The following is a 21,820-nucleotide window of genomic DNA, read 5'->3' as shown; positions in this document are numbered from 1 at the left end:
AAAAAACCTCCAATGGAATTCCCTTTATCACAAATGATTTTTTTATCAAAATTTCGAATTAAATAAAATGATTTTATGATATAAGAAACATTTTTTTTTTTTACAAATATCAATGCCTTTATTAGGATCAGAAAATCCTTTTCTGATATTAAAAAAATCGAACTTTTGTATATCAAAAAATATTTTAATGATATTAGAAAATACATTAGAAGTGATAACAGTGCCTTCATATGCCCGTTTGCCATGATTTGAGTATCAATGATAGGCTGCAGAGCTGTAGCTCTCCGAAAAAAATTATTGAGTCTGGATCTGGTCGTCCATCCCCGCCATTTTTTCTTAGACCAGCTAGCTACAGATCTGTAGCTACACTGAATCTATCCTACGCAGGCTTAGACAAGCTTTAAGGTCCATAGCAAGGGTTTCAAAAGTGGGGGCTCCATCCTCCCAAGAAATCTGACAAGCAAAAAAAAAAGAAAAATAAAATAAAGAAAGAAAGAGAAAGAAAGCAAGAAAGAAAGAAAGAAAAGAAAAAAAAAATAACTGTAAAAAAGGAAAAGGGGGGGGCAACTGTCCAAAATTATCTGAGCAAAAAAAAAAACAAAACAAAAACAAAAACAAAAAAACGAATAATATTAATTTCACCCACTGCTCGGCCATACAGCAACAAAAAGTAGGAGGAAGGGATGGCAACCAGCATCTATATGAAAATTTACTATAGCAGTATACTATACTCAGAAAAAAGTGCCCCTCCCCCGTGTTCTACGGACCTGACTTTGGTATAATTGTTATCATGTTTTAAATAAATTGCGAGTCAGAACTCAGACAGTTTATTTTTGCTATTTCTTAACTGCATGTCTCCCCCTTGAAATAGTCCGCTTTTCAGTTAAATGATTTCGAATCCTTAACACATACTTGTTCCTGTTCTAGAGAATGTCTAAAATATGGCAAAACGCCAGACAAATAGACAAACACTGAATAAAATTAGATTTAAACAAAACTTGCCTAATATGCGTCAAATAATTATGCACAGCACACATTTCATAGTTTATATAAACTTACTGTTTATATCATTAAGCGATTTTTGGTATACTTTAGCACATTTACAAATTGCAAACTGGAAAATTTTATTTCGGGGAGGGGTATGACATGGTATGACTAGAGCTGATGTTGATTGTCCAGCGATGAAAAAGGAATCTTTAGTTTTCATTTGAGAACATTTTTATGGCCCTTGAATTTTGAAGGGGGGGGACTTGTTTAAAAAAGTATTTACAAGGACTTTATTAATTTGTATGCAAATATCATTGATTACGGTGTGTGTACTTTATGGATAACAATTAAAATAAAGTCATTTTTTTATGATCATTGAGAATTTTAACCAAATTTTTACCCTCAGAGGGTGCTTCTGAGTTCAGTAAGATTTTTCCCACAGGAAAGTACGACTTTTTAATTGCACACAGTATTCTGAGATCTAGCTTATTCAGTAGTCAGTATGACTTGCTTAAATAGTAGATCACCAAAAAGAACAAGCTAATGGATCTTTACTGTATATAGTATAGTACCTAGAAAATATTCTAGAGAGAGAGAAAAAACACCGTGAATATGCAGTGTGGGGCAAATCATCCCAGTCTCTTTTTTCTCTCTCTCTTCCATATTTTCATGACCATTGCGATTTTCCATAGACGCTCTCCAAGCTATGAAGGTAGAAAAGTCAGAAGTCATAGTGCGCCACTATCCTCCTTGTTGATAATTTGAAAAATACTATCACGATGTCTACATGTATTGTTATTTGTATTTCTGCATATAGATAAGCGTGAACACAGGGGCACTGTGTCGCTGTGTCCGTGATCGGAAGGATAAATGACCATGATTAAAAGCTGTCATCTGGTCTGTCCAAACAGCACACATGACCCCATCCCTCTACCTGACAGAGAAGCAGTCCACGTGGGTAGAAGTGAAGCCACGAGGTGCATCGACCCTAGATGTTCCAGAAAGCAATGTAAACAGTTAAGCTTAGTTTGTTAAATGCTAATTTAACTGTTCATTTAAAATAGTATCAGGAGAACTCGGTCTCGCATGATATGCCTCAATATTTGGAAATGACTCAGACTTGCCAGATATACATATGTGAACAACTTGTAAATAGAAAAATATGTTCTCTAGCTCTTCCCTAATTTTCAGTCGAAGTTGTTGTTAAAATATTCCTAAAAATGTATTGTAGAATGATAAAGATGTCAAAGCTAATATTACTAAATCAAACAAAAACTTAAATAAAAAATAAGGCTTCATTGTTAATTTAATGTGCTATGTAATATTAATTTCCATTTTCAAAACTGTAAGAAGAAAAAAAAACATTTCAGTGGAGGTGACTGCTGATTGGTCAACGGGAGAAGTGACAGTCAAACAGCTCGGTGCCAACTCATCGGCCATTGATGGAATAGAGTTAGAGAAAGGTACAAATTATTAGCTATAGCATGTATAGGGCTGTCATTGATGAGAATTTCAAAATCAATACACCAACTGGCAAGAAGTATAATTAATAAATTGATATATCAGGAAACATAGAAGACAGAAGCTCATTATAGACTATAGACAAATATGCAGACTTCTTGTGAATTTTTTATTTCATGAAAAAATCACTAGAATATCAAGTGCATTATTAAATATTGTGCAATATGCAACTCTTTTTAAGGAATAACAGTTTAAAAAGCTTTAGTATAATCAGGTCTGGGCGGCCTCCGTTTTTGGAGGATAGCTAAATTCAATATGGCGGCCAAATTTTTTACCATATAAGGAAACCGCGTTGCATTGTGGGATAGTTTATCCTCCGATTTCAGAGGATAATACAGGTAATTTTCAAAGGCCTCGTGCCTACCTTTAATCAAAAAGTGCAAGCACCAGAGCACATGCAAATAAAAGTTCAAGCATTAAACTATCGATTGTATGTGGCGATTTGAGATTCTATGTCTAGATATTTTGCAATTTATTTTCAAAGTTAGCACTTTTTGCGCTCCATTATTACTGAATATTTCTTGTTATTTTGTTTTATTTTTTATGATTTTTCCCTATTTAGACAAACAAAAAAGGACTTTAATATTTCTTTTATATTTTCTTTTAATATAAAAAAAGGAAACACGAAAGGAAACGCATTTTAAGCGTATTTAAAACACAAAATATACTCTGCCTTATAATTTAAGCAAATAAAAGTATAAACAGATAGATTGAATGAAAAATTATAAAAATAAATAATTAATATGAATAGCATAAGTAAATAAAATAAATAAATTAACATGTTTACTAAGAAATTAACATATATTCATACAGCCATGTGTACACATAAACAAATAAAATATTACAAAGTGATGTGCTTAAGAATTATTAAATGAAAGAAATAATAAATGATTAAAATTAATTTTTCAAAAAAAAAATTGTTTATCAAAATTTCCAAACTGCTTATCACATAATTACGGTACTGGAAAATCAGCGTGGTTAAAATTAACCTCAGTCACAGGTAGGTAAGTGCAATATTTGTTTTCCAAGCTGTATACCGAATAACTGATTGACGGCAAATTACAAAAATATAGTTATATTGATTTAATATCTGGAATTATTCATCATCATATGAAATTGTACCTTTTATTTGTTTTGATTTCAAAATCAGCGTACGGTTCATAAATGCAAGAGTTGCTGTTATTTGTTTGGTTAAGAGTTAACTGCCCTTAGTTTTTAAAATTCCGGTAGGTGGCAAGACCGCTATCCTCTGTTTTCAGAGGATAAAATCTATCCTCCAAAAACAGAGGCCGCCTAGACCTGATAATGCAGATGAAATAGACCTATGGTCTTTGATTTACAAATCCATAAGCTCCCAGTATAGTCAGGGTTTGACATTAACTTTTATGAGTACTAGACCAGTCGGGCTACTTCCCATAGTTTTTACTAGCCCTGACCATTAAATCACTAGCCCCGACTAAACTTGAAAATTTTCTTTTTATAACCCGGTATTTTAATGAAAAAGTTCGAAACCATACTATCTCTAGCACGTGTTAAGATTACACTTTCCATAGGTCGCAGCCCATTGAGTCGGATTATGCGAAACATGCGAATATTATAGGCTTTAAAGAACATTCAAAGAAATTTAAAAAAATATTACTGTAAATATAAATAAATTAGAGAATATATTATTCGATAACTTGGCTAGTTTCGATCGCGAATTGTCTATTACAGCCGGCTAAAAACAGCGATTGTGCCATGCAGGGAAGTTTTCTTTTTCAGAGCGATGGCTGTGTTTACAATCGTAAAATTAAGAAAATTTCTTTAAAAAGTTTTTAGAACATTTATTTGGAAGACTGCAATGAGGGTTAACATTTATTTCATCCACACGACCAGTCGGTCTAGTTCACGAACATTTGACACGACCGGTCCGCTTTTTTACTAGACTGGGTTGGTCGGACGTGCCTTAGTGTCAAACCCTGATAGTGTAGCTGTGATAATAACTCCATACATGCACTCTGCCACAAATTTGACTATAAAATGTATTCTTAATTAAAGCATGAAGTTTCTTATGAGCTGTTTTAGTCATATTGCTTTGTAGCAAATGTGCATGTATCAATATTGCATCTTCAGTGATACACTGATATCAATTTTTGTCAGTGAGTCTTAATGTACAAGTGTCTTATCAGAGTGTTAACTTGTTAGCTTGCATTGCAGACAGAATATGCAAGCTCTCGGTGGATGGCACTATATATCTTTTGGCTGGAATGTATCCTCAGAAAGTAGAATTCAAATATATGAAGTCCCCAAAATCAAGCAATACAGCTACAACTGAAAACTCAAAAGACACTATAAAGGAAAAGAAGCGACAACCAGTCAAGAGGCCTGCATCCAATATCACAGATTCTGCTCAGGAGGCGAAGAAACCAAGAAAATCTGACTTCAAGGAAATGGGGAAGTCAAATGAAGTAGATATGAAGAATGATTCAGCAGACAGAACTATAGAGGAAGACGAGGAGGATATAAAACTTCTGGAACAAAAACTAAAAATTCTTAAGAAAAATGCTGCAGAGAAAAAGTTTACTTTCACATCAGACAGTCACGACTCACAGTCTAAAAACGGACAGAAAAAAATCCTGTCTGGGGGTAGAGAAAAGGGAGCTGCTGTTGACTCCTCTGGATTAGGTTCACCAAAGAACCCCTCAGCTCAGAACTCTGGATCTGGTTCATCCAAGAGTCCCTCAGCTAAGATCACTTCAGCTGGATCTGGTTCAGGCAAGAACCCCCCAGCTAAGACCTCGTCAACTGGATCTGGTTCTTTAAGCAATTCTGTGCAGGAAACAGAGGGTCCACCAGCAACAGAGACTAAATGGCAGCAGTTTGAGAAACTGTATGTATGTACACGGAAAGGAGTGATGGCCAGAAATAAGGTATTAAGAAATATTCATGAAATCTTCATTCTATAATACAGGTTCAATACATGTTTGCAGATTGTTTGAGCTCTTGACATTAAAATGTTAAAAAAAATGTTCAGTGGAAGAGGTGCCTTCAGTTAGAACAATATCATTTCCGATAAAATTTTGAGAAAACAATTGGTGATATTGTAATTTTTTTTTCTTAGATTGCTGGATTTGATATTGATGGAACCATTATCACAACCCAGTCTGGTAAAACATTTCCAACTCACTCAGGTGACTGGAGGTAGGCATTGGTCTAATGCTGTAGATGTGTCCTCATTATTCATATCCATTTATGTTTTTACTTTAACTATCATTGCTGCTGATACATTTTAATTGCAAATCAGGTTGTTTACATTAATTTAATTTTTTTAATGAAAATACCCTAGTGTATCATTCAAAGTTGGTCGATTACTTCTTTGAATAATTTGAACATACCTTTCCATACATTTATATTGAAGGGGGGGGGGGACCATACATTTTGATTATTATGAAATTGTACCCCGGTAATTGGTGTTTCAGAATACTTTACCCTGAGATTCCAGGGAGACTGAAAAAATTGCATAATGATGGCTACAAGATTGTCTTCTTCACAAACCAGGTTAGAATGAGATTATCAACTAAAGACTGTTTTCTATACTAACCAAGTCAGAATTACATCAGTATTAAAATCAAATGAAAGACAATAATGATCTCAATTGTCCTGATGTATCTATTTTTTAATATCTGACAGCTGGGTGTTTCTAGAGGAAAGACCACCATTGAAGAACTGAAGACTAAATTTGGCAGTGTTCTTGATAAGCTCGGTGTTCCGGCACAGGTCTTTTGCATTAATTATATATTTTTTTAAAATCTTATTTGAGTTTTCTTAAGTTCTGTTGTTCATTTTGACCAAAATCTGGGAATCTCTGAATCGGTACATTTGTATTAAATTTATGTTTTGAGGAAGTTGTGCAAAAATAGCACTGGTCAGCCTTTTTACAATGCAAAATAAAAATTCTGTAGAGCTCTAAATTTTTATGCCCTGCCATAAATATGGCCTGGGCATTTAGTGTTTGTCATGTCCATCCTTCTTTCTTTCCATCTTGGCCTTCTCATCCTTCTGTCCCTCAGTCTGTCCATCGCACTTTGCATTTAGAACAATTCCAAAGAAATTATTCAAGATATTTTTATCAAACTTCATATACTGATACATATTGGCTACTCAACTGTTTCAAAAAATTTTAACTTGTACACTTCATTCGATATTGACCTCACTTATCTTAAATTTGCATTTAGCTCAGTTTCAAAGAAACTACGGTATTGAAGATATTTTTATCCAAACACATACACTGATACATATTGGTGAGAACCAATTTATTTTTTACCTTGACCTTCCATATGATCTTTGACTTTACTATTTATTGTGTTTTAAACTCAGTTTCAAAGAAGCTATTTAAGGAGGCTGGGGGGTCAACAAATTAACCATCAGATATAACTTAATTTTTTAAATATGATATCTGAAGCTGTCAACTATCATTTGGCAAACAAAAATGTCATACATTTTAGTTTTAAAATTTGATCATTTTTGTATATCTTTATATGGAGCTCTTCTTCTAAAGGAGATCAATATAGTCTGAAAATGGCCATAACCACCCAGCCCTCTTAAGATATTTTCATCAAACTTCATACACTAATATAAATTGGTGAGAGCTTTTCAACATGTCATAATTTTCTGACCTTGTCCTTTATGTCCTGTGGACATATTTCTAGTTCAAATTAAATATAAATGAAGGAAAATAACCTGTGGGTTTATAAAATATTTCTAAAAGATGAGTTTGTTTATAATTTGCCAATAGATCCTGATTTCCACTGGGGGTGGAATCTACAGGAAGCCGGCCCGGGGGATGTGGGACTTTCTATGTCAGGTAAAGCTTTGATTTGTAAGTAATGATCATTGTGCAACTCTGTTACATTAATATAGAAAATTTATAGTTTTTTGATCCCCAGCAAAATTCTTAACAGTTGTCTGTAAAATCTTATAATGAACTCTGATAAGGAATTTACTAGTGTTTTCAACGAGTACCTGGTTAATCGTCGAACGATGCAAGTATCAGTTAGTAAAACTGCTACTCGGTTACTCGAACACACAGACAAAAGTAGAAGAGAAATGTTATTTTGTTCAGAAATGAACACATCCATTAATTTACTTACCATTATTTAATGTTAGACTTGATCTAGAGTTTCACAAACATGACCGAGTTGTTTTGATAACACTTAGTTTATTGATAGCTTTGATTGCCAAGGGGTATACAATGTACAGTAAGAGACCAGGGTTAATTATAATTACCCCACTTATTCTGTACTTGTCCGCAGTACAGGATTAATTTTAAAAAAGATGCCACCACAGCTATCAAAAGCATAGATTCCGAAATATTTTAAAAGGATTTGAATCTGAAAGGTGTAAAATATGTAAAATGAAATTAACATACACGGAAATGAAACTAAAGCAGCGTTATATTTAGGACACCTTGCAAAAATTGCCAACTATTACTGTATATTCGAGAACAAATTCATTTAGAAGCTTTAATTTGTCTTTTTGTAATCAAAAATAAATAAATGAAGTGCAACTACTGCATTTGCGTTTGATATAATCCGGTATATGAAATTTAATGTTAAACATGAAAATTGTAACGACGTTACATATATTACAGTTATTATTGAATATATACCGTGAGCAAGGATGTTTAGAGGTCTGAAGTAAAACCATCCGAGTAACTGGTTACTCGATCGGAAAAGTAAGCGAGTAACCGATTACTAAAAATCGTCCGATTTGACAACACTAGAATTTACAGATGTACTGAACTGATTTTGTGTCCTGTAGAGGTTAAAAATAATGAAATCTACATCTTTTATTGCAAATTTATTACATCTTGAACTGCCATTATTTTTTTGTAAGTATTTTTTGTAAGGTAAGTTTTGTAAATACATACCTGAACATATTTGTTAGTTGTACATGCATGTATATTGGGAGTTTGCTGTATATATATTTTAACAATTTTGTTTAATATACGGATTTAATGAATTATGGATAAAGTGAAGTAAATTCATAGATGCCCAGCCTTTGCTGGCAGGACTGATGGCAGCTTAGTCTTAGAACATGAGGTTTAAGCTTTAGCTCAGAAGAGTAGATTTTCTAATTTTTACCTTTCAGAAAGCTAATAACGGTGTCAGAATTGATACTGATGACAGCCTATATGTTGGAGGTATATACTTAATATTTGTTATTTTTTCACTAGGCTGTAACTAAGAGAATGATTGAAACTGTTTATTATAATGGATACTAGTATGTACATGTATATACCTTTCATACTGCTTACTGAACTTTAAAATATAAAATGTACCTTTTGTTGTGTTACTGAACTTTAAAATATAAAATGTACCTTTTGTTGTGTTACTGAACTTTAAAATATAAAATGTACCTTTTGTTGTGTTACTGAACTTTAAAATATAAAATGTACCTTTTGTTGTGTTACTGAACTTTAAAATATAAAATGTACCTTTTGTTGTTCACCATAGATGCTGCTGGAAGACCAGAAAAATGGGCAGCCAAAAAGAAAAAGGATTTTTCTTGCAGTGATAGATTGGTAAGAGATTGCTGAGAATTATTGCTGCTTGTTAGTTTCTTTGTTTCAAATTCACACTCTTGTACAGTACTCGGTTTTTTGATTGGAAGCAAGATATTATGAATTAAACAATGGAATCACCAGAAATGTAAACCATTCTGTAGGTAGTGTGAATTTTTTGCTGCAATTTAAAAATGTTCAAATTTTGCCAATGTTTTGCTTAATGACATTCGAAAATATTGGCGCATTATTAAAAAAAAAAAAAAAACAATATGGCAAGTGGGAAGTGACAGGTCATGTTGTGATATATGTATAGGATTTCACAACCATAATTATATTGGTAAACTTTTCTTGTCTTTGAGTCGTCTTTTGCACACTGGGAGTCCTACTATCATTAATCTTTCTTTACATGTCTTAACCCAATATTAAATCATTATCGCTTCATTTAAAAAAAAATTCAATGCATTTTAATCTGTTTCTGAATTGTATGGCACAGTGATAGGTCTAGAATGGTCAAACTTTTGAAATGAAATGACTTTTAGCAAAAGCATGAGGAACAGGAAAGTAAAGAAATAGATTAAAATTTTATCACTCAAATTCTGACCTCTGTTCGACTTGGAATCATTTGTTTATTTTTCTTTGGGCATAGCGCATCATGGCCTTATGGATGTAATGTCGACGTGATTTCTTGATGAGCATACATGTTCCCTTGAGGTGTGCTTTACTAAAATTCAATAATAATACTGTATATTTGGAAGAATGTTTTAAATTACAGTTTGCACTGAATGTTGGGCTGAGATTTTACACTCCAGAGGAGTTTTTTATGTTCCAGAAAACAGCACCTTATTCTTTACCCGAGTTTGACCCAGTAAGTATCAAAAGGAGATCAGAAATGGAAGGAAGTATAAATCTCAAAGTAATGAAATCATAAATGTACTACAGTTAAACTTCGTTATCTCGAAGATGATGGGGCCGTTGATGAACTTCAAGATATCCGGGGGTTAGACATATCAAGGGTTATAATTCAAATGAACCTCAAATAAACTTAGTGCAGTGAACATGTACTTTTAGTTAAAACATGTCAAATTCCTTCTTGTTTGAAATTCTGTATACAATTTCTTTAATATACATGTACATGTATTTAGCAATGAAAAGATTTTTACATCCTCTTTATAATTCACAAAATAAAAACTTTGTATAATATGCATAGACGTATAATCCTTCTACCAAAGTGGCAAGTCAACCGCTTGCATCGTTTCCCATTTATACATAACTGGATATCGACTGTGCATTGTAAATTTAAAACCGGTCGCTGTCAGAATAACGGAAATGAAATATTATTTTCTTTTTTGGAAAAACATGTTCATACATGTATAATCAGTTAAAAGAAAATTATTTTACCATAATAAAATCAAATGCAAAAGAAGAATCACGCACTTTTGTCTAACAACAGAACAACACGGAATCACAGGGCACTATAGTTTTCACTGCAACACACGCTCACGCACATGCTGGTGTGTACGAACGAATGAAATTCTGCACGCTCATATAGGAAAAATAAATTCTAATTGCATTAAATTACAGAATTTTGTTTTTCTTTGATGTTTATAATTTTCACTTTCATATGCATTACATGTAACTATGTAAGCGCGCATATCTCACATAGCATTAAATAGCGATTATCAAGAAAAAGGTAACCCAAGCCACGAAACAATTAAGTGTCATCCACCCGTATGCATTAGGCTAATACACACAACCTTTGGCTTGCATAATTAAAATCAAGGTTTAGCTGTATATATATTTCAGAGGGCCATAGACACAGGTGCCCCTCTGTTGGATCCTCCCAGTGCCTCCATTACTTCCAAATCACAAGAGGTTGTTGTCTTGGTGGGATTTCCAGCTTGTAAGTTGTTTAATTGTCTAATGTGTAAGCCTCCTTATTTGCTCTGTTTACCAAAGCAATCTGAATGAATGGATCTCACCTCCTTCCTCACATTTCTTGTAATTTTTCACACAAAACCAAACTTCAAACAAGAGGCCCAAGGGCCACATTGCTCACCTGAGCACTGTGGCTAGAAAAAAAGGAAAAATCAGTTTAGTATTGAAAAGCTTAAATGCATAAGTGGTCCCAACCTACCCCTAAAAAGGGAATTGGGGGGGGGGGGGGTCATGATTTGAACAAACTTGAATCTACACTATCTGAGGATGCTTCCATATAAATATAGATGCTTCCAAATAAATATGACCAATCATAGCTTTGCTGTTCTTGAGAAGATGATTTTTGAAGACTTTTCCTATGTACACCTATGTTAAACATTGATCGTCCATTTTGGCCCCACCCTATCCCTGGGGGTCATGATTTGAACAAACTTGAATCTACACCACCTGAGGATGCTTCCATATAAATATGACCAATCATAGCTTTGCTGTTCTTGAGAAGAAGATTTTTCCTATATATCCCTATGTAAAACTTTGATTGTCCATTGTGGCCCCACCCTACCCCCGGGGGTCATGATTTGTACAAACTTGAATCTACACCACCTGAGGATGCTTCCATATAAATATGACCAATCATAGCTTTGCTGTTCTTGAGAAGAAGATTTTTCCTATATATCCCTATGTAAAACTTTGATTGTCCATTGTGGCCCCACCCTACCCCCGGGGGTCATGATTTGTACAAACTTGAATCTACACCACCTGAGGATGCTTCCAAATAAATATGACCAATCATAGCTTTGCTGTTCTTGAGAAGAAGATTTTTGAAGATTTTTCCTATGTACACCTATGTTAAACATTGATCGTCCATTTTGGCCCTACCCTACCCCTGGGGGTCATGATTTGAACAAATTGAATCTACACCACCTGAGGATGCTTCCATATAAATATGACCAATCATAGCTTTGCTGTTCTTGAGAAGAAGATTTTTGAAGATTTTTCCTGTATATTCCTATGTAAAAATTTGATCGTCCAATGTGGTCCCACCCTACCCCCAGGGGTCATGATTTGTATAAACTTGAATCTACACCACCTGAGGATGCTTCCATATAAATATGACCAATCATAGCTTTGCTGTTCTTGAGAAGATGATTTTTGAAGATTTTTCCTATGTACACCTATGTTAAACACTGATCGTCCATTTTGGCCCCACCCTATCCCTGGGGGTCATGATTTGAACAAACTTGAATCTACACCACCTGAGGATGCTTTCATATTAATATGACCAATCATAGCTTTGCTGTTCTTGAGAAGAAGATTTTTAAAGACTTTTCCTATATATTCCTATGTAAAACTTTGATCGTCCATTGTGGCCCCACCCTACCCCTGGTGGTCATGATTTGTACAAATTTGAATCTACACCACCTGAGGATGCTTTCATATAAATATGACCGATCATAGCTTTGCTGTTCTTGAGAGGAAGTTTTTTGAAGATTTTTCCTATATATTCCTATGTAAAACTTTGATCGTCCATTGCGGCCCCACCCTATCCCCGGGGGTCATGATTTGAACAAACTTGAATCTACACTACCTAACAATAATTCCACATGAGTTTCATCTTTCCTGGCCCACTGGTTCTTGAGAAGAAGATTTTTCAATAATGCCATTAATTTTTTGCTATTTCGTAATTATCTCCCCTTGGAGGAGGGTGTGGCCCTTCATTTGAACAAACTTGAAACCCCTTCACCCAAGGATACTTTGTGCCAAGTTTGATTGAAATTGGCCCAGTAGTTTTGGAGAAGAAGATGAAAATGTGAAAAGTTTACGACAACAACGACGCCGACGCCGACAGACAACGGACAAATTTTGATCAGAAAAGCTCACTTGAGCCTTCGGCTCAGGTGAGCTAAAAAAAGCATTGCTTTGCAAAGGGGGATAAATACATGGACTAGTATTTCTGTAAGCTCTTTGCATACCTATGTAATATTCCAACATAATTTGTATGAAAAGATAATCCTGAAAGGAAATTGTTTAAGCTTGTGAATTTGTTAGATTTTCTTTCTTATTCATCATCTTTTAAACCTTGCTTTATGGTGATGTACATTTTTCAGGTGGAAAATCATTCTTTTCCAAAACCTATATGATTCCTAAAGGATATGTGCATGTCAATAGGGTAAGAGTGCACTAGATTTTGAGTATATACTGTAAGTTGATTTAGGTGGAAAGGCCATGTAAATTCCATTCATAAAAGTGTAGATGCAGACTATATGTGGAAAAAAAATAAGCTTCCAAATTATTTTATACATACAGAAAACTTTACACAATTATAAATGCATTTACAGCATAAATGAAGTGAAAAGCAGAAGATGCATATTTTAACAGAAAAAAAAACTTAAGCTTATGCACTTGTTTGTAAAATATAACACTTGAGGAAGAAACCATATGAAAGATAATTTTGCAGGAATTTATTTCCACAACAGGACACACTAGGGACTTGGAAGAAATGTGTAGATATGTGTGCTAAGTCTCTGAGGGAGGGACAGAGTGTGGTCATTGATAATACTAACCCAGACAAAGAGACCAGACAGAGGTAACTACACACCATACTCCACATATAAGTACACTAAGTCAATGAGGGAGGGACAGAGTGTAGTCATTGATAATACTTACCCAGACAAAGAGACCAGACAGAGGTAACTACACACCATACTCCACATATAAGTACACTAAGTCACTGAGGGAGGGACAGAGTGTAGTCATTGATAACACTAATCCAGACAAAGAGACCAGACAGAGGTAACAACACACCATACTCTGCATACAAGTACACTGTAAAAGACCATTTAAAATCCCTGTAGCCTACAATATGATTTGCCATCTAGGGAATTCAAGCTAAATGCGAAAATGCATGAAGTCAGACAATCACTCTCTGATTGTCATTATTATCTTGAACTTCACATGGAAAGAAATTAAGGTACAGTAAAACATGCTTATAACTAATTGCCAGGGACTGATGATTTTGCTTAGTTATAAGCATAATTTATTATATCCAAAAGGTTCAATATAGATTTTAAAGTCACTGAGAATAAAAATCACTTTGCTGTAAGATTCAATTCATTATACATGTTAGCGTGTTCTCTATAAGTGTGTTTTACTGTAATTAAATAAGGATTTTGAGTTTGCTCACAGAGATTTTTTTCTTCACTCCTTAGGTATATAAACTGTGCTAAGACAGCCAAGGTGCCCTGTAGATGTTTCCTCTTCACTGCCACTATAACACAGGCCAGGCACAATGAGAGGGTATGTTTTACTACATGATAATAACAACCATGACAAACTAAATCATATGACCAGAGCAGGGTTGACATAATGAAGAGAGAGTTCATAGTACTAGAGGGTACTGCAGAAATAAGAGAATTTGTATTGGCTGTCTAGGGTTATTTATAAACTTATCAAGAAGGTATGTATAGAGTTAGGCTTAATGAGGGAATACATTATATACTGGGCAGAAAGAGAGATTGAGAGACAAGGCATAGCAGTTGGTGTTTGAAGAAAGGGATACAATAATTTGCTTTAATGATAGTTGTATTCTATGTGATGAAAACCATTTTCCTTTGCCAAAAAATTAAATATTTTATGATCATCTGCATGTGTATCAATGGAAATATATTTTATTTACAGTACAGAGAGATGATTGACAAGTCTCATCAACCAATCAATGACATGATAATGAACACATTCAAGTGAGTAACAAATCAGAGTGAGGACAAATTGTTTCCTTTCCCCAATATGAAGATAAGTGTGTGCTTATACTACCCACTGTAAAAGTTGTGAGGGGAGGGGGATAAACTCTGATGTCTGTCTGTCCATTTTTCTGTACAATGTCTTCAGGCAAGACTTATTTACATGAAGTACTCACATCATTTCTTGGTTTGTTATCCGAACCAAATTGAACCTACAGTACAGTTATATGCATATGTGGATCCAGGAATCCGTGAAAGAAAGGGGTGGAGGAGGGTTCTACCACATAGTTTAGAGAGTTTTCACAACCCCACCCCTTTACTTGTGTACGTAACATCTTGAGGAGACTTAGAGACAGTTTTAAGACTTCCTATTCTATGAACTCTTGTTGACCACCCCAGGACTTGCAGGTGAAAGTCTAGTTAGAATAATCTAACTTTGTCTCAGGACAAGCCCTCATCACAGTTAGAATACGTTCCATATACTTGCAATGTAGCAAATCGGAGTGGATCCACTCCGAAATGATTTTGAAGAATACAAAAGGAGTTGCACTGAAAATAACAACCAAATTAATCATAACAAACCTTTTTGTGATTGTACATGTATATGCCTTTTAGCCTTAAAAATAATCCATATTAATACGAAAATTCAACTCATTTTGTCAACGTTTTTTCCTCTCTTCAAATTTAACGCCATGTTGACATTCGGAACTCTCTGGATTGTTCATAGAAAATGCACAGAGTTCGAGTTATCGCCCGTGTTTATTTTGCAACATTGCCAATACACGGAACGAATTCTATCGTTAAACCGGGTCCGTAGGACAATATCATTTTAACGATTGAACATTCTATCTAGTGAAAGTCCTGCAAGGGGTTAATAAATCGGAGTGTCTTCAATGGTTAAGACAATTAATGGAGAAAGGCTATATGAACTTTGGATATTAGCCTGGATAGCTCAGTGGTTAGAGCACCTGACTAGTAATGCAGGGGTCTTGGGTTCGATTCTCAGTCTTTTTTTTTTCCTTTCCTTTTACTTCCATATATTTTACCTTCTATACAAAGGAATCTGTATTTCTTTAATTTTATGACATTTTTTTTTTTTTTTACAGATCTAAACTAAAGATTCCAGAGTTATCTGAAGGCTTCAAAGAAATTGTACGAGTTAATTTTGTGCCTAAATTCAAGGATTCTGAAAATGAGAGACTTTACAAACAATACTTGTTGGAAAAGTAAAACATGTACTACATGAACAATTTATCTTACAATAATGCATGCATCATCAAAATATTAGGAATAAAGAATTGTTTATTAGCTTTACTGACTTAGCTCTTTGTGCTGATTCAGGTGAAGCTATATTACCTGTATTGAGTAAGGATATCATAACCTAAAACAGAACCCATACATTTTTATTCTACAGTGTTAATTGCTCTTTTGTCATATCAAACTACAGATTTGAAATTGACAAGATTTACCTCCCTTTCTTGGCATTAACTACTCTCCTTTAATCATCTAATCATTAAATGATTAATAACGTATTTGGCTGAATATAATATACATTGTTGTGAAATATGCACCCCCCTCTTTTGGCTTGAAAACTTGGGGAAAAATGCAGTTCGGTTGTATTATATGCAGTAAAGAATTGACCAGCGGTATCTTGAGTTTTTTACAAAACAAACACAGATCACAACATATACCAGACAATGTGTGATCAAACACATATAAACCTTCTCTTTCATTGTTGAAGACTTTATTTTAAAACTAAGTAAAAGTTTCTTGCTTGGTAACAACAATAGTGAACACATTGTGGTACTATATAGGAACTAAATAGGCTAATCTTTTTCCTTGTTTGCACTCTTAGGCATTCTGCACAACAAATACACTGTATTTTGTTGATACATGAACGTTTTATATCACTTCAAGCTCACTGCTGAAGTGAGATTGTGATGCTCCTTTGTGTGTCTTTTAACCAGGTCAGATTATACACAGCTCTCTAAATCATTCATGTCCATCTCCTGGATTTGTCCTGTCAAGTAGCTTCTGAGTCATTTTCAAAGTACTATTTGTATTAGCTTTACATTTCCCCACACTGTGTAATGACCACAGCAATCTTTGGCTTGTTGTTTGGCCCTGTGGGTACATTCTCAATTTTTCTTAAAACCAGAAGTCCATCAATCACTTTTCCTGAAATGAACAAGACCCATCAGTAAAAATCTTCCTAGCAAAACGCAACGTTTAAAGTTTAAGTTTAAATCATGACCTCCTCCCCCATCCCTAAGGGGAGGAAGGCCCCTTAACATTTTAATACTAACAACTTTCTGCTTTTCTCTAGCCAAAGTGCTCACATGAGCAATGTGGCCCATGGGCCTCTGGTTGAATTTACACAAGTACAAATTAAGTAAAACCTGAATGCTCCATTGTTTAAAAAGAATAGAGTTACTTATCAGTAAGACTGGTTTGCACAGACTGCCATAAAGGATAAGGATAGAAGTATTTCAAGCAGCCAACTGTAGTTGTAGAAGCATTTTTAATTTTCAAATTTTATATTAAGGAAATTTATATTTTATCAGTATTATTAGAAAAATCATACCAAATACAACATGCTTGTTGTCCAGGAAATCACATGCTGCACACGTGATGAAGAATTGACAGCCATTTGTATCTCTGCCACTGTTTGCCTGAGGTAAATTTATACAAAATAGAATTCTATGTCGGATACACATGAAAAATTCTTACGGTTAGATAGCCCAAATAGTGTATAGTGTTGCAATAAGAGATCAAATTGACAAGTTAATATCGATTTTCAAGTTGAATCGATAGCAAACAGTTGTTAATATAATCAATAGTTTGAATTTTCATTAAAAGTTACATTAAATAAAATTATTAATTGAGGTTACATTAAAGAAGGTTAACCATTTAATAATATTTCGATATCCTCATACATGGGACAAAATTTCAATACAAATCTGTGAGACCAAGTTCAAAACATGCAAAACTATTTGATGTTAAAATTTTCTTTTGATCGTTGCCTTCAGCCACTATCATAACACTACTCTTAGATATTTGCAATTTAAAATGATTGTACCATAGAAAGCATTCCGGGCCCAGTGTGTTTAAGTTTAAAATTTTCATCGGCAAAAGGTCCTCCTCCGTAAATACTGCAGACACCTGTACCATCTCCCTGTAATCAGAAAGTAACAACTGAAGAGAGAGTAGAATGTACAGCCTTGGTGTGTAGTATGAAGTTTTATCTTGGATATATTATTTACAAGGTGGTCCTTAACTTATTAGCGCAGAGTTTTGTGCATGTTTTATGAAGAAAGTGTTTTTGAAACATACAAGGCTTGTCCTAAAATTCCATGAACTGAGCTCATATCTTTTCCAGAAATAAAATAAAAGTATCTCTAATTTTTCATCATAAATATCATAGCTATAAATCTGAAATATCTTGATTGATAATACATGTATATGAAATAATTTTAAGAAATATGAACAAGGTACAGGTATTTCATTATGTACATATAATATATCCATGTATCCAATACATGTAATAGAGGGCTGAGGATTGCCTAGAGATTTCGTATTGCGATACTTCTAACTATATGTATTGCGATATTTTCAACGAAAATTAACATGGTATTTTCTTATTTTATCAACTTCCATTTACATGCAGAATGTAAATAACTATGATAAATGACCAAGAAAAAATATTTTGTTGATTTAAATTAATTACCTGTACTCATGCATCGAAATACACCAAATGCAACAAACTTAGCCCCACTTAGCATGAATCATGGACCCACCTGACTTTTTCATAAAGGATTATGCACTCATTGTAATCATATATTAATCAGTTTGCTTATTAGATGCCCTTTAAAAGAGATTTTCAAAATGTAAAGAATTTTCAGTAAGTCACTTACTTAGCTCCATCCTGGAGCCTGAACCCGGGGGCCATAAATTTCAAAATCTTGGTAGAAGCCTAATATTATAATCATGCCAACAGTTTGACTGCTTAATGTCCAGAGGGAGAGAAGATTTTTTAAAAATGTATTGATTTTGCAGGTTTTGGCCCCACCCTTCAGGCCCCTGAGGGACAGAGACCTTCAGATTTAAAATTTTTTGTTCCCCTCTGCCTACAGATGCTATGTGCCATTAACAGATGGCTGAGATGGCACAATGACAGACAAAAGAAGATAGTTTTGTAATAAATCACATGGGTGACCCAGGTGACCCTAAAAATGTGTCATAATTTAGAAGTTGCTAAAGCAATTGTTGCAAGGCTATATTCCCCAGAGCTAGCAAGTAGATTCACTTTCATGCTTTGGCTTGAAAGAGTGTTGGATTTAAATCTTCCTTTTGTTTTCCTACAAGCACTAGGTAATGTGTTTATCCATTACTCAGTCCCTAAAGCATATTTTATATTGCACAATATTAGATTCAATTCAGTTATAAAAGTCCTGATATGACAATATAGTGTCCCTCTGCTTTTCAGGCAGCTCAAAAAATTCAACATTACCTTTATAAAGTCTCCACCTTGTACCATGAAATCTTTAATCACCCTGGAAAATGATTTAAAATTCATTAGGAATTTAGGTAACAAATTTTTTAATTTTATTTTTAATTATTTTTTTGTATATAACAGGAAGAGAGAAAATGTGATAGAATAGGCCAGGATTCAACTGGGGTTCCGTAAACTCTAAACAGGTGCTCTACCAACTGAACTTGTTTTACTACCTGGCCACTTGCAAACAAACTTGCCTATAGTAGAGAAAACATTTTTGATCCTTAGTTAGATTTACCCCAGGTATAATCTTACTCTGTGTGAATGAAAGTTAAAATTCAATCATTATCTGTTTCACAACAAATCCTGAATAATTTTGAGAAATTATGTTTATACACTATATCTCTTGTTGAAGCAGATGTAGAGGCCATTAAATTGAGAGGAAGCTGGAGTATTCTAATTGGAGTACCTCGAAAGAAGTTTAACATTACCTGTGAAATGTACAGGCTTTGTATCCCATTGGTACTCCATCCTTCCTATACTCTCCTGTGCAAAATTGTCTGTATTGATAAAATGAATAGTATTTTTTTAAAGTCCATATGGTATATAAAAAAGCATGTGTAATTACATTTTTATCATAAAACTCTTATCCAACAACTGAAGTTTTGCCAGCTTTGAGAAAATTCTATGATTATTTATTATATCCACATTTCAATTGATAAAGTACAGGTCTGGCACAATCTCTTGATATAGCTAATGCCTATATAGCTTGAAATAGCTATATTGCTTTATAAGCTATTCAAAATGATTTAGCTCTTTTGTCATACTATCCACATCTCAACTGATAATGTACAGGTCTGGCACAATCTCTTGATTTAGATAATGTCTATATAGCTTGAAACAGCTATATAGCTTTATTAAGCTATTCAAAATGATTTAGCTCTTTTGTAATACATGTACTTACTTATTTCTTAAATGTGCATTTTGTCAGAATGTAAAAGAAGTTGCACTTTGGTGCAATGAAAGTTTTTAACGTGATATTGTTCCGAAAACAATGGATGAAAAAATTGTTCAGCAAACCATATCTCTTCAATAGACTTTACACTCAAAGTTCTGAAAGCTTTAGGGCTATATAAAGAAATTGATTTGTGACTACACAGTTACTTCTTGAATGATATTGTAAATGTGGTCAATTCTGGTCAACGAGATAATTGATTGGTAATAATTCAGCACAATGTGAAGTAATCGTACTTATCCATGCCTTACTGCACACGAGGTGGTGAACTGTTACTCACTGGAAATACATCATTTGCCTAAATGTGTTCAAAAGCAGCAATATTTAAACTATCCTTTATTTGGAATGCTTTTTTAATTTTTAGTAGTCCAGAGTACAAATATGCATAGTCACATACTTGAGACTTTATTATATAAAGCATATTTGTGGAAAAAAATCTATTCAAATAGCTTTCTTCTTCTTCTTCTTCCCTTAATGGAGTGAACTCATTTTGAGTGTCAATACTCCAGTAATTCCTTAGTGAACTGCTAAAAAAATCTATGTACACCGTATTAAAAGGGATAAAAAGTTAAAAGTGGACATTTTAGTGGTGTAAAATCTCAGACACGCTGATGGACTGTATAGCGTGTCTGAAGGTGTCCACTGATGGCTTTATCGCGCTATTTTGAATAGCTTAATAAAGCTATATAGCTATTTCAAGCTATGTAGCTAAATCAAGAGATTGTGCTGGACCTGATGTATGTATGTTTTCGGTTGTTCATAAATATTTACCTGAAATTCTCTGCCGTTTTTGGAACAACATCCGCAAACAATTCAAATTTTATCCTTCCAATATCCTAGAATATTAAAATAACATTTCCCATTTGGATTCTCATTTATTATAGTTTTGGCCATTATAATTGATATTAAATTCTCCGATTTTGATGATATGAGGAAATTCAAGTTACTTTAATATTATTGTGCCATCAATCATCTTTCTTTGTATTAAGCACGAATTTATTCTAAATATTTGCTACATACAGTGTTACCAATCGAAACATCAAAGAAGACAACAGGATTATTAGGGTTTGTTACTTTTTCCATGCCTTTCCAACGTTTTGGGGGTTTCTGTAGGTTATCTCGTACTAGATATTATTCGGAGTTAATTTTTTTTCTTAAATGTCGTCTTTTCACGTTTTCTATTATTTTCATATTCCGTACATAGAGATAAAAAGTAAATGAAATTTCTGAACTATGCCATTTTTCATTAATGCATTTCTCTTTAAAAACTCTTATGTATGAATTAATCATTTTATTTCCATTTCGCACATGCGCAATCGACTTTCATATTTGTTGACAGGAGTATCGAAGTCGAGAAGAAAATTATTATTGTAAGTCTTTAGCTTTTAAAGTCTAGTAATTATAATTGATTAACAGCCTTTGTCTATGTTCAGAGTTCTCTATGTGTTATTCCCTTTGAAAAGATATGGATGTAAGGAAGGAATGTCAAATTGCTTTGATCACTGCAAGTGCAACAATGACAGTTTCGCTTTATCTGATCGTAGCGTAATGACTAATGAGTATATATATATATATATATATAT

General features: G+C 33.8%; 2 protein-coding genes across 2 annotated transcripts; one reads left to right on the top strand and one right to left on the bottom strand.

The window, feature by feature from the left end:
* The first annotated feature begins 1,743 nt into the window (after positions 1-1,743).
* On the top strand, positions 1,744-16,039 carry LOC133205677 (bifunctional polynucleotide phosphatase/kinase-like). The gene is made up of 16 exons (XM_061341529.1): positions 1,744-1,996; positions 2,358-2,450; positions 4,705-5,417; positions 5,609-5,688; positions 5,967-6,045; positions 6,178-6,264; positions 7,283-7,351; positions 8,638-8,689; positions 9,003-9,070; positions 9,825-9,917; positions 10,856-10,952; positions 13,096-13,157; positions 13,465-13,574; positions 14,197-14,284; positions 14,666-14,727; positions 15,834-16,039. The coding sequence occupies exons 1-16, from the start codon at positions 1,858-1,860 to the stop codon at positions 15,955-15,957; spliced, it is 2,016 nt and encodes a 671-aa protein (XP_061197513.1). The 5' UTR covers positions 1,744-1,857; the 3' UTR covers positions 15,958-16,039.
* A 438-nt stretch (positions 16,040-16,477) lies between these two features.
* Positions 16,478-21,345, bottom strand: LOC133205411 (peptidyl-prolyl cis-trans isomerase H-like). Its single transcript, XM_061341222.1, has 7 exons — positions 21,258-21,345; positions 21,009-21,073; positions 19,714-19,782; positions 19,238-19,280; positions 17,807-17,902; positions 17,312-17,399; positions 16,478-16,905 (listed from the first exon to the last, which is right to left on the bottom strand). The coding sequence occupies exons 1-7, from the start codon at positions 21,318-21,320 to the stop codon at positions 16,796-16,798; spliced, it is 534 nt and encodes a 177-aa protein (XP_061197206.1). The 5' UTR covers positions 21,321-21,345; the 3' UTR covers positions 16,478-16,795.
* Positions 21,346-21,820: the final 475 nt, after the last annotated feature.

This window comes from Saccostrea echinata, unplaced genomic scaffold, assembly GCF_033153115.1.
Source record: "Saccostrea echinata isolate AGI-Se365-2 ecotype Australia unplaced genomic scaffold, CSIRO_AGI_Sech_v1 ptg000054l, whole genome shotgun sequence".
NCBI classification, from domain to species: domain Eukaryota; kingdom Metazoa; phylum Mollusca; class Bivalvia; order Ostreida; family Ostreidae; genus Saccostrea; species Saccostrea echinata.
Note: the sequence above shows the minus strand (reverse complement) of the source record. Positions and strands in the feature narration are given on the sequence as shown.

Coding starts and splice junctions, on each gene's coding strand:
- LOC133205677 (XM_061341529.1), top strand. CDS start 1,858: ATGACCATGATTAAAAGCTGTCATCTGGTCTGTCCAAACAGCACACAT. Junction 10,953..13,095: donor CTTGGTGGGATTTCCAGCTT/GTAAGTTGTTTA, acceptor TACATTTTTCAG/GTGGAAAATCATTCTTTTCC. Junction 14,285..14,665: donor AGGCCAGGCACAATGAGAGG/GTATGTTTTACT, acceptor TTTTATTTACAG/TACAGAGAGATGATTGACAA.
- LOC133205411 (XM_061341222.1), bottom strand. CDS start 21,320: ATGGAAAAAGTAACAAACCCTAATAATCCTGTTGTCTTCTTTGATGTT. Junction 19,281..19,713: donor AAAGCCTGTACATTTCACAG/GTAATGTTAAAC, acceptor ATCATTTTCCAG/GGTGATTAAAGATTTCATGG. Junction 16,906..17,311: donor CAACAAGCATGTTGTATTTG/GTATGATTTTTC, acceptor TGTTCATTTCAG/GAAAAGTGATTGATGGACTT.